Source organism: Oenanthe melanoleuca, chromosome 10, assembly GCF_029582105.1.
Source record: "Oenanthe melanoleuca isolate GR-GAL-2019-014 chromosome 10, OMel1.0, whole genome shotgun sequence".
In the NCBI taxonomy this organism is placed as follows: Eukaryota; Metazoa; Chordata; class Aves; order Passeriformes; family Muscicapidae; genus Oenanthe; species Oenanthe melanoleuca.
In genome coordinates, this window is record NC_079344.1 from 4,560,730 (window position 1) to 4,574,404 (window position 13,675).

At 36.4% G+C, this 13,675-nt stretch overlaps 1 protein-coding gene across 2 annotated transcripts in view; it reads right to left on the reverse strand.

Annotated features, from left to right (window-relative positions):
* CGNL1 (cingulin like 1) overlaps positions 1-13,675 on the reverse strand; it is a 52,764-nt gene that overhangs the window by 16,730 nt on the left and 22,359 nt on the right. For both annotated transcript variants that reach the window (XM_056500076.1, XM_056500075.1), the window contains exons 9-10: positions 594-800; positions 166-270 (exon numbers count right to left, since the gene is read on the reverse strand). In XM_056500076.1, coding sequence (XP_056356051.1) covers positions 166-270; positions 594-800 — 312 coding nt within the window. The remainder of the gene's footprint in view (positions 1-165; positions 271-593; positions 801-13,675) is intronic.

Consider the following 13,675-nt stretch of genomic DNA (forward strand, 5'->3'; position numbering starts at 1 on the left):
GATGATGCTATGGTTTCAATACACATCTGAACACTGAAGTGAGGTCTAAATTTTAAAACAAAGTGTACTTCAAAAAGAATGAGATGTAACTCTACAGAAAGCAATAGTGACACAGGTAAACAGAAAATTTAGAATTTAAATTATCCAAATTCTTCTTGTTCTTACCTGCATATCTTCTAGCTGGCTTTCCAAAGCTGCTTTTAACACTAACAATTCTTTTCTCTCCTTTTCAGCATGTTTCAAAGCTTCTTCTAATTGTTGCTTCTCTTCCTGCAATGATGAGATTCAATACATTCAGAAACAGTGTCCAGGCCTTTAATCTGACAAGTGAACTGAGCTGTAAAGTCTTTTCTGTAAAGTCTGGCCTATCACTTATTTCTCCAGCCCAAGGTGCGACTTGGCTCTACTCTGGTTTTCAATGGGAAAATTTTTCCTACACCTGTCAGCAAACTGTATCCTGCTTCTTGACAACCTGTTGGTTTTCCTTCTCCTTTCCTATGGCATTATCCATACTCCTCTTGGTCAGTTTTTATTCTACAATGAATCCATTGCAAAGAGGAAGACTACTTAAGGGGCTTGTTTTCTTAACTTACCTCATATGTCTTTAATTTTTCCTTCATTGAATTTTCTTCTCCTTTCATATTATCAATTTGTTTGTGCAGCTCCTCAATTTTCCTCTCTAGCTCAGTAAGTGTTCTCTTCAGTCGTTCATTTTCCTCAATCAGCTCTTTGACTTTATTTTCTATACTATTTCGCTCCTCTTGTGCAGCTTTTTTTTCACTTGCAAGGACAGCAGCACTCTAGCGAAAACAAATTTTGTCATGCTTAAAAAGAAAAAGAATCGGTGCTGTTTTTCCAACAGGAGTTCCATAAGGCATCACAGCAAATACAGCCAGGATATAGCATTAAAATATCAACAGAGACTTTAATATTTAGAATTTCTTCTCCTTGGGCATATCAACAGATAAAGTAATATATGACACCTGACCAGTCTTATGCTTGTCATCTCATATTTTCACCTTAACATCTTCCTCTTCATTGCCCTAAAATATTTCATTACCAAAGCCCATTGTCAGGTAATTCCAAGAAAACTAAATAATTCAACAAATAGGTAAAGCCATATGGACCTTTAAGGAAGAATGTATTGATGAAGAGCATCTTCCACAGCAACACAAAATTTAGGCAGCTTCACCCCACTGATGATTTCAAGCACTAACATGCAACACACTACATTCACACAACTATTGCTGGGGCTGCAGAGTAAATGAGATAATATAAAGAGATCCTGACACTAAATAAACAATGGTGGTTCGACTTGTATTGAATACTGAGTTCAACTTGTATTCAGATACACTTTTTTTTTTTTTCAGAAACTTAAATTAATAGATTGCACAAACAAATTATAACATGAACAGCGCATCGCAACTTGTGACTGTTGCTCCTGATCTTCCCCTCTCCTTATCCAGAATGAATAGGAAAAGTTATATAAAAGGCTGTTTACAAAGAGTGCCCTCACTAGACTGTTTTCTAGTAAGCAACAGCTTTAAAATCATGCAAATTAGATAAAGCGGTAACTCAGAAAACACTCAGACTGTCTACAGGGTCAATGAACTTATTATACAAAAACTGGCAGCATAAGCAGGCTGACAAGTTCTGGTCTTTTGAAAATCCTGAAAAAACTTGTTCTTCTATGAACATAACTAGTTAAAAGCTCTGAAATAAATCTCTGTATATGCTTTAAGTTTTCATGTATTGAAATTTCAATAGCATTTTTATATTCCTTTAATTTTTGCTTTCTGCATGCAGCAAAGTTTTATTAATTAGCAAGCACTCCACCAGTGGCTCCTTTTAGTCTCCTTTCTCCTTTCTGGAGCTGAGTGAAAGCAGCTGAAGCATGCTGGGGAGTTCAGGGAAAGGAATGTTGATTTGTCTGTTCTTTTTCGTCCAACTGCCTACATGGGGCTGCACAGTAAGAGAAGACTGCAGCAGACCCACACCAGACCTGGAGATTCCCCTGCATCAACCATAGTTTGTTCTACTTTCCCAACACAGGAAGCAGTATTTACTTAAAAGTGGATGCACACACACACAAAAGCAAACAACCCAACAACACCCCCCCCGCAAAGATCTATATATATAAAACAAACACAGAAGTAATATCTATCTATATATATGATTTAACCTAAGAGGTTCAAAATTAAGTTCAGATTACGCTGATGGCATCATATATAGAGATCTGCTCCAGACTGGTTTTTGTCGTATGTATCTTAGGATACAGACCCTAACATTAAACTAAACTATTATTTGCTCTCCTTTTTCACTATATATTTCAGTAAGTTAGCAAGAATTTAGGTGAATACATATAAAATGTAAAGAAGTGTAAAGGGCAAATTGCAAGTATTGTCTTTATTAACCTAATTTAAAATCTTGGAAATAAACTGGACATATGAATAAAACCTTCCTAAAGTTCCAACTAATTGAGTGACCACCACTTAGCCAGCAAATATTCACAAGTCTCTAATGACCTCATTATTACAAGGGTTACACCTGCACAAACAAATTCTCTAACATGTTAAGGACAAAATTCCTTTATTTCACACATATACCTTTTCAAGATGGTAGAAAATTCTCTTGGTATATATGGGGAGCTGCACTGTATTGTAGTTGGAGAGTGAACATTTTTCTTACTTATATTCTGGGGAGAGTACAAGAAATTTTTTTCATAATATGGTTTCACTGTACACATTATTTCAACTTGTTTCAGACAAGACTGAAAAGAAACACAGGAGTATCTATCTTACCAGTTTACTTTACACAATTTTACTACATACATAAGGCATGGAAGACCACCCTGAGGATATCATTCAGGAGGATACTAGACAAAACAATTCAAAAGTATCTTCAATTTGATAGTGAAGTTTAAACAAAGTCAAGCCATACAAATACAGTTTACATGTTCCTTGTGTAAGAAAAAGCACACATAGCATCACTTCTCCAAGAGCCAAATCACACAGTTGGGTTTAGACAGAAAAAAGCTTATATTCATTTTTTCCTAGAGAATGGAGAATTTCATGCAGAGCTTCTTCACTGGCACAAATGAAGTTTCTGGATTCTAAGAGCTTTTGGCAATCTATGCCATATCCTACAGCATATTACCACAGTAAGCTAAGGTACCAAAAGTCTTCACAGCTCTTGCCTTGTATTTTCCACTGTTAGTCTTCTCTGGCACCTCACATTACCTTTTGCCTCCCCTCGAGAAGACAGGTGAACATGACAGCAAAAAGCCTAGGGATCACTGGAGACCATACACAAAGCACTGAAATGCAGTTCTGCCAGACCCTGTAGCAACACCATTAGGAGAGAACCTGGTGGAGAGAGATTCCTGTCCATATATTGAACAATTACATAAGGTTCAGGCCAGCAGCTGAACCACACACGTCCATTGCTGACGCACACAAGGATTGCTATGTCCTTTGCCTATGGAATCCCTGCACACAGGCAGTGTGCCCAGCAGTCCCACACTGCTAGCAGGCAGATCACTCACATACAGACCACAGGTACAATTTAACACTGTCATTAGAGATGGCTCACCATACTTTGCATAGAGTGTCTCTAACAAAACACGGAAGTAGAAGATATGAAAACCACTGCACTGAAATGACAGTGAAATTTCTATGTATGTTGATGAAGTCTGAATGGCAATTCTGTGCTTCACAGACTAAAACAGAAAGTGGCAACAAGGACAGTTTAAACTGTTGAACAATATTTGCCAACAGCCAGGAGTAATCTCTGGGGTTCCGCCTGAATGAGCAAGGACGCAAGTCTTCATTGAAAATTCAGGGACTGGCTCACACACTCGAAAAAGGGAGTTGAAGGTTGTTTGCAAAAGCATTCAATTAGTGGGTTAGAGTGATGAGGATGAAAGAAGGAAAACTGAACACTGAAGGGGTAGTAGGTACAATGAGGAAAAAGCCAGACAGGGAGCAATTGTGTTGTGGATCCATCCCCCTCAATCCACATGTGACTTGTTTGTAATGTTGCTGCACAGTGTGAGTTAACTAATGGTCATCAAGGCTTAATGACATGATATCAGTTAATGACTCTGGTTAGTGCCCATTCATAAATCCTTTACATTTATTTGGGGATGTTGGAAAAGTTTTGGCAATTATTTAAACCAAGTTTATATAATTTAATCCATGGTAACAGAACTATGCGAAGGTCACAAAGTAATGATTTAAGTTGAATATAAAACATTAACAGACATTGTTAATATAAGAACTTTAGTTCAAAGAATTTTGGATCAGTCTTCTAAGAAAGTTTAAAGGAGATTATGCACATAAACATACAGAGCACAAAACAGACAAAACTGGTTAAACAAGATTCTTGTCAACAAAACCTGGAATGAAAAACTGTATATTCAGACATATTTGCCATACTACGGAAAAAGAAACCAAAACACCTCTGCAAAAATTTAAGTCCCTCAAAAAACAGGAGAGGGGGGTAATTTTATAAAAAATTGAAGTGGGCTCTTTTGCATCTTAAAATTAACATATGTGAATTTCAATTTTGCAGTTTCCTCCATATGATATAGGAAATGTTTATTTCTTTTTAGTCACACTTACTAGTTGTGTTTTAGTAACCCAATTTCCTACTGTTACTATTTACTGCATTGTATTACAGAAATATATCTATGTAAGTAAATACCCTACAGCATTTTGCTTATTATTTACTTGAATTTGTTTTGTCTTTCCATTCAATCCACTTGTCCTCGCTCTGTCTTCCAAGGCATTCAGTGCCTTCTAGTCCCTACATTTGGACAGTTTTACATTCAGATACTCATCTTCTCAATCTCTGAAAGTACAACAGCTTTCTCTTAATAACCACACCATTTGAAGACTTCTTAACCACACTCATATCACCATCTTATTTCTTTTGAATCCACTGAATATATCATTATACATTCTCAAATTTGATCATGTTTAAACTCCTGATTAAGACTGTGTAAGCCTTATAAACAAAATTAAACTACAGAGATTAGGGAAAAGGAGCTGGAAATGGGTTATGAACTTCTGGAAAAAGCTGGGAATAAAGAAAAAGAAGCTTGTCTAGAAGAAAGAAAACACAGTTGTACAGAGAAATTCCCACAATACAAAGTCCTCTGTGACTGACTGAAGATAAGCTTCTGCATTCTGGTGTTGTCATTGTGCCAAGTACACATGCAGCAACTACTTATTAGTCCAGCAGCGGACTCAAACCAAAGAAAACAAGTTATCAAATCCTAAAAGAAAGATACACTGAAAAAAAAAAATCAGTTTCTGACCACAAAAATAGATCATACATGGCAGAAAATAATCCATGGTGTTCAATAACCACTGACTTTTTAATAGTTCTCATACATTTTAATACTAAAGCTTAAAGGATTAGTCAATTAGCTTGAGAAGTTAGGAGTTTACAGCAGAAATGAGTGAGGCAATAAAGAGAAAGGACTGCTTCACAGCTAAGGTACCCAAAACTAGCCCTAGAGAATCTGGAGTCTGTTGTCTCTGCCAAAGATCTCCCCAAACAAGTCACTCAACCAAACCTTTCCAGAGGATCAATAACTACATGCTCCTTAAATTCCCTGGTGTTTGATACACTGGGGTTTGCTTTCCATAGATTTGAGCACACAATCTCAACTGAAGTCAGCAAAAATTGTACCCCAAAGTGAACTTAGATACTTTAGTTCGGACATGCACAACCAAAGGATCCTCTCAATACTGATCTCTCTACCTCTTACTGTATTTAACACAGGGAATAACATTTCTTAGATGGCAGCTCTGTTAAGAAAACAAATTAAAAATTTGTGAAAAAATGTCTATAATTCTTTCTCCAGATGTTTCTAATAGTATGTACAATCTCCATTTAACTCCTAACAGATGAGAAGTAAGTGAGGGAATGCATGCACATGCATGCATTTACCTACATATATATGTGTGTGTATTGTTTGGTTTGGTATGTACACCTGATCAATAAAGTTTTACCTGGCATAGGTCTGCTTATCTGAGCCACACAGCCACAGCTGCTGGAGTTTATATGCATGTGGCATTTGGTTTTCAGCTCTAAGCCTATGGAACATAAGGGAACATCAGCAGTAAAATACATTTCCCTCACCTTCCAACCTGCTCCTTTCAGGTGTTTTGTGTAACAAGAGATTAATCTAATAAAGCTTGGGTTTGTGTACTTGTATATACTTATATATCCAGAAGTATATTTCAACATATTAAATTTAGTCAAGATCAAGTTAAAATAAAACACTAAATATTGTTTCAACACCTTTGTTGCAGAAATCTCAGTAAAGCAAATATATTTATACAGTATTCGACTCTGAACTTTGTTGCAAGCGGTGAACAGATAGTATAAAAGGCATCAAAACCTTTCCCACCACTCATTATTGTATAAACCCAAAGAAACTGGACAGAACACCCATCAAGGTCCTTGAGATGCAAATGAAATGTTTAGTTTCAACCTGAACACAGAAAAAAATACTTTTGGATAGGAATGCAGAAATTATTCTGTGGTTCTACAACTTTTTTTTCTTTTTGCCACACCCTCAGCACTGGCAAAGACATGAGAAAGGTTGTGTAACCGATCATTAAAAAATAGTTTTGGCTGACTTCAGTGTTTTAGCTGGTGAAAGTCCCCTTTGGCAGTGACTACACACTATGGGATCCTTAGAGTCCTTTTATAAAATAGAGGAAGACTTAAAGTGTGTGGAAGTTAAGTATTTCACTTGCCAGTATTAGAATCATTAAATTTTGGCTAAATACATTGTTTATCAAACAAAAATCAGCAAATATTCCTAAAAACCTTTAAATTACTTTTCAGAATCCAATTTAACTGAATATCAGGAATTGCATGTCCCGTTCTCGGCTCCCCAATCCAGGAAGGACATTGAGGGGCTGAAGCTGGTCTAGAGAAGGGCAGAGCTAGGGAAGGGTCTGGACCAGAAGTGTGATGAAGAGTGGCTGAGGGAGCTGTGGGGCTCAGGGGTGACCTTATCTCTCTCTACAGCTCCCTGACAGGAGGGTGTAGCTGGCTGGGGGTGTCTTCTCCCAGGAAACAGAGATAGGACGGGAGGACGTGGCCTCAAGCTGCACCAGGGGAGGTTTAGTTTTGATATTAGGAAGAATTTCTTCTCACCCTCTGTGATTAGACACTGGAACCAGCTGCCCAGGGAGGTGGTGCAGTCACTGTCCCTGAAGGTGTTTAAGGAAAAGACTGGATGTAGCACTTGGTGCCATGGTCCAGCTGGCATTGTGGTGTTCGCTCATAGTGGGGACCCAATCTCTTGATTCTGTTATTCTGTGAAAACTATTTCAACCAGTTAACTGTTTGCTCTTTAATAGTCATACTTGAAAAATAAATCTCCATTTCAAAATGAGCTGGGGCACAAACTGGAGTTTTTTAATGGAAGTAACAGATTTTATTTTTTTTTTTCATATTCATAATTGTGCAATCTAAGTAAATGACAGAATAATCTTCCAAAATCTTCTGAAAAAGGGAAATGGTGTTGCTGCTCACTTCATTCTATTCCTGGTGTAGAACACTACAGGTATCAAGGTACTAGCTGTTGAAACTAGCTCTGAAGACTCACGGGTCACCTGCTTAGGTTGATGCTGGACTAGCTTAACTTCTTAAACTACATGTAAGAAGTTTCATGTGGCTTCAGGGATTCATATCTGCCCAGCTCCTTCAGATCATCCAGAGGGGGTAGCAGTGATGGAGATATCAAATATCTTTCTATTGTCTTTTTCTCTTCTTTTTGTATATAAACAAAATAGTTTAAATAAAACTAGACATTGATTTCCTTAGGTAACATGGAGGTGATTTCTAAAGAAAGAAAAAAAAAACCCCAAACCATTCTACACCCAAAGACTGACACCAAGGAAAAAAAAAACCTAACATAGTGAGTCTCCACATAGGGACAACTCTTTAATTGTAATTATTATTAGCTCTTCTGTAAAGGGAGCTGCTGAAATCAGTATTATTCACCTTCAGTCATCTAGTTTTCAAAGTTCATGGATACAAATAACAGGTTTTTATTTCTCCTTGTACCTCTGCTTGTAGTTCCAGCATTTTTACCCACTGTTTACCTCTAGGCAATTATTCTAACCCCAGACACTATTCCTTAAAGCAGTTGGAAGCCTTGGGATGAATAATAGAGTAATCATAGGATAGCATGTATAATTAAATCTGATATCTCTACAAAAGGAGTGTGAAAATTCCTTAAAAATGGAATGTTAAGCTACCAACCCACCCAACCCATCCTACCTACTCCCCAAAAAAAGGTAACAACAAAAGCAACAAAACTTCTGGAAAAAAAACGCCTAAATGGCTGCACTTACTGTTTTTCAACCTGACACTGATTATATTAATTCTTCCCAGCATCTCAAACTGAGGCCTAGCCAACTTTAACACATGGCTATGCCTTTGGAAGTTAACTATTATTAGTTACCTATTAAAAGGGTCAGTGGTTTTTTTCCTCTTAGCACGGTACACTGCAACTAGCTTAAATTCTCTGCTGTACTTCAAGAGATTATTCAGTAAGCAAGTGCAAAAATTTACAAGCAAGTTAGACTGGTCTCTCATTTCATTTCAGCTAGAGCCACTCTACTAACTCGTTAAAAATTCACTGGTGACAGTTTAGAGAAAAGATTTGTTTTCTTACAAGGTCATTTTCACTGCTTCAAATGGTACTATGTCCTTAATATTATTTCCAAAACTATTTAGGTTTTCATTTATGAGCTGTAATGAAAGATTTAAACACCTACATTTGAAGACTAAAAATGCAACCCTCTTTTACAAGAGCAAGTTAAACAAATTTTTCCAATTTAGGCATGACCTAACATTAATATAAGTTATAAAATCCAGAGCCAGTAAAGTATTAACCTCCTAACCAGTACCTGCATCAATGTCATATTATCCCCCTGGCTATGTATCATGACATACTCAGACTGGCTTATACTAACAGTCTTTTGAAGGTCAGAAGTTGTTGGATAGACTGGAGTAAAATATTAACTAACTCTGTGTTCCCATTGCACCCTCCTGTTTGACAGAGTCAAACACTTCCCATCCATACACAAACACACATATACTGTCACGAGACAAACCACCTGAATACATAAACTGGCTTCTGCTAAGAAGGATTACAGATCCTCCTGATGGCATTAAAGAAGAAACTGGCTGTACAATCTCTTGCAAAGCTTCAGAAACAAAGAAAATGAAAAATCACACAAACAACCCCCTTTCCAACCCAGACTTACAGAAATAATCCTAGCAGAGGAAGGTAGACAGTAGTTAAATTACTATTACAGATAAATAGGATTATTTTTTTATTAACCTATAGATGTGGTTGAATCCAACTCAAATAGAACTTTGCAGGACAGTTTTGCTGAGAGGCTTTCCTGACTCTACATACAGTATAAAACCCACTCAGCTGTAGTTTCACAGTACTGTCTGCACCCAAACCTCCACATGCACCTACCAAATAAATGGAGGAGTAAACTGCATAAAAAGAAAGGATTAGAGGAGGTGGAACTTCAAGCCACAGTCACTAAGTTACATATTCAGAGTGCTTCAGAGGCACATTTTACATTCTTGTTGACAACACTAATATTCCATAATTTGTTTGGTACTTCATCAAATGGGTCCTTAAAACATTCATTACACTATTACCAACCTCCTTTCCACACACAGAACAGCTATGTCAGACAAAACTCCCAAGTTTTTCATATACAGTTCTAAAACAGGTGTTTCCAATAATGATACCTATTTAGGAGTGCCTGCATCTTTCCTTCCACCATCACACTTCTGTCTGCGTACCCTCCCTCTCTTCTCCCCACTCCATCTGTGTTTGTACCACACCGAAATCAATCAGAATCTTAACAGCCTTTTAGAAGGCTGGTAAAAGAGGGCATAAAATGAAAGGGGAAGAGGGTTTAGGTCATGAAAGATGAAACATTGACTTGGACCAGTCTCTCCACCATTTGACTCCATACACAGTTTAGATCTGTTACCAACCAGCTTCTAGAACTGAAACAAAGAGTGTTATTTCAACATAGCAAAAGCTGCCTCAGGAGGGCAGAGGAAAGAAAATACCCACCAGTGACATTTCAAATCCTAGATCACCTTCTCTAAATCTTTTTCAATTGTTGTGTATCTTGCTTGAGGAGAACATACCAGCCTCGGGCACAGCATTCAAAAGGCAGACTCAGATGAGTTATGGATGTACAGATAAGAGCACATAACAATGTTTCCATGCCCAATTAATTCTTATTGTATAATTTGTTTCTTTTACTGCTATCAAGACCATGGAGTTTTAGCATGTTTTATTATAGCCCCAAGATTTCACCTTACAGAAGAACAAGGTAGCAGGATCCTATTGGGTTTTTTCTGGATATATATATAATTTTACAGTTACATACACTATATCACTTAAAGTACCAAAGTGGCTTTGCAATGCTCCACACTTGTATCTTCACTTTTCCCTAAGTAACTTGGGTAACCACTGTTCACTGTACAGTATTATTCCAAAATAGATTCTCAGAATATACTAGATTTAGCTATGTTTCATTTTACATTTCAACCATGAATTCCAAGCCATTTACATTAAAAAAAAGGCATACAGAGTATATCTAAGTATCATCTGGAATGCTTAAACCGGTTTTTAAGTTTCTGCTCTATGTGGGAGATTTTTACTAGCTTTTAGGAAGACATATCATATTATCAGGTTAAGCAGAAAAAGATTCAACAGTTACTTTTCATTTTAAAGCTCTTTACAGTTTGTGTTAGATTCACCTAAATTAACAAGATGGAAAAAAACCAAAACCAAAGCCCCTCACATATAATACCCAGAGATTTATATTTTTTTCTTATCTTAAAAGAGGTACATTTAAGTTCACAAGATGTGCAGAAGGCAACCACTGTCTTTTGCTGCTCCTACATTTAGTCTGGTAAAATTCCTTCTTCTCTTTAATCATAACATAATCATGTAGCACATACATGTGTTAATGGTAACATGATCACCAGCTTCATTTTATTCTTAAACGTGTTGATAAATTAATCAGCTCTGAGTGTCTGTTTTATCATTCTGAGAACAAGGTCAGACATATGACATGCCAAATAAATCAGTCAAGGTCAGGCTTAGATAAGCCTTTTCCTAACGTGATGATTACAGCTTTTTCTGAACAACATCATTTGTTCAGACAGCTTCTCTAAATACAGATGTAAATTTGAAGTGCTGTGCAGTTTGCAACTGCCCTCCTGAGCTGATTCAATTTCAGTGGAATTTGAACAGTACTAGTTGCAATATGCTACAACCTTTCACCTGCATCATTACATTCCAAAAGCTATTTCCAAATTTTACTGAAACAGTGGCACTTCTTCTACAGTGACAGAGAACTTACGGTTAAATTAATATAATTCTGGACAGTTGTGTTGTAGAGTCAGATTAAATAATATGTATTTTTCTATGGCATTAAAAACAGGAGTAGAATTCATACTAATCTGTTCTAGCACTTATTATTAAATTAAAGGCAATTATTATCCCACAGAGGTATGTTATGGAAGAGTAAAACTTTTACTATTGTTAAATGGAAATAGTCTGGTCTCAGTCTCAATAAACAAGCAATGAAGTCAAGAACAGTTACAGCCATCTCAAGACCAGCAATCAAAAGGCATAACAAAAAAATAAGTTTAAAAGGTGAATTGTATCAAAGAAAAATAATACCTTAATATATCTGACTTTTTAAAAAATTCTCTATTAAAAAAAACAGAAACCAGACCCAACAAAAAACCCCAAACTAGCACCATGTTTGTCATTATGATTCTGTTCTCATGCTCACTAACAATCCTGCTCTGTTCTTCTATCGGATAACCTTGAGTATGTTTCTAACATTATTTGCAAACAGATCTATGTGGCATTCTAATTACACAGACTAAATGCACTGCACATTACTTGCCAACCTATCTGATGCCTCCAGCAGATGAAAATTCAGTTGATTGAACACTGGCATAAAAACTTCCTTTCTCCATGCAAAAACTTCCTTAACAGTCTATATATATCACAAAACACCTTTGTTCACTTTGTTCACTGTACCACCCTGGGTGATTTAGAAGCAACAGAAGTACAAACACTCTTGCACATAGGAGTCCTGATATAACCTGATCTATCAAACATCTGTATCCACATTTCTTGAATGACAAACCACAATTACAGCATTTACTCCCCTGTTTTGTCTTCAAACACAACAGAATGGCCCTTCCCACTCATCTCTGATGACGGTTTCTTGTGTCCTGCCATCAGGTATAAATTTTTCCAGCTTGCAGTAAGAAAAAAAAACCAAAACAACAAAACAACAAACAGACCAAATAGCTTCAATTGTATATGTCTCCTGGGTATTTCAGACTAATTATAAACCAAATAATTAACAATATATATAAGATCACAATAGATCAGTCAGAAAATTTCCTGCAAGAGAATGGTTATACTTTCCTGATAAATGATACATCAAACTCAACAACTAATCTCAGCCAGCAGGCATAAAGATAATGCTGTGCTTTAAGAAATCATTGAGTACAAATACTAGCAAGATTCAAAAAAACCCAGAAACTAAATAAAACATCACCTTCCAATTAAACATGTTTAAAGTTTTGCTTCAAATAAATACAAAAATTTCAAATGGGAAGAGAACTGGTACTAAGACCAACATTAATGACATAAATTTCACTTTTGAACATCTTATTAAATTTACCATTAGATAGACTATGTCATGCAAGCAAATAAATGCTATTTATAAATATCTCTAAGCCACAGCAACCCAGTCATAGAGCCACTTCCCAGACTGTGTTATTGTTATGCCAAACAGACTACTCTTTCATTTCTTGTCAGTCGTAATTACAGTTCCATAATTGAAATACAGTAAATTACCATGCACTAACTTTGAAAGATGGTTCATTGAGGTTGAGCTGTCACTACAATTACTGTGTAATAAAAAATGATAATTTAAATGTTCTACTTTTCTCTCAAAGAAAAAAATTAATTCAGTTCATGCAGCTCAGACAAATCAAATATCTTCATGATGATGTAAAACAAAGAGAAACAACACATTTAAGCAAAGCCGAACGATCTCAAGTCCTAGGCTGCAAAAGCAAACCAGCATTAATAAAATTTTCTAACCTCTGAAGAAAATTGCACATTTAAAACCTTTAAAAGGATAATCTTTTGTCAGGATTCAACATTACAATACCTATCCAGCATCTTCCATATGAGCTCCTACTTTGCTCATAGAGCATATAAAGCTTTGGAAACTTCTTTCCAGCTTCAAGCTTAATTTTCCCTCAGTTCTGTGTTATGTTTTAGGTCATGGCCAGCAGGATAACTACAACCCACCTAAGACCAATGTAGGTAAAAGACATTAATTTGCTTGGGTATTTCTATGCATAAAACTGGGCTTACAGTTCTGACATATTGGCCAAGCCAGTTTGCCTGCAGAAATTTTCTCAAACATTTGAGAAATAAAATGAGAGAATACAGAAAAGACACGAAAAGCTGTCACTGTAAAAAGAATGCTCAATACTTTAAGAGAATTGCAACCATACCAAAAAAGTCCTTCAATATGTTCCTACCTGCTGTCTC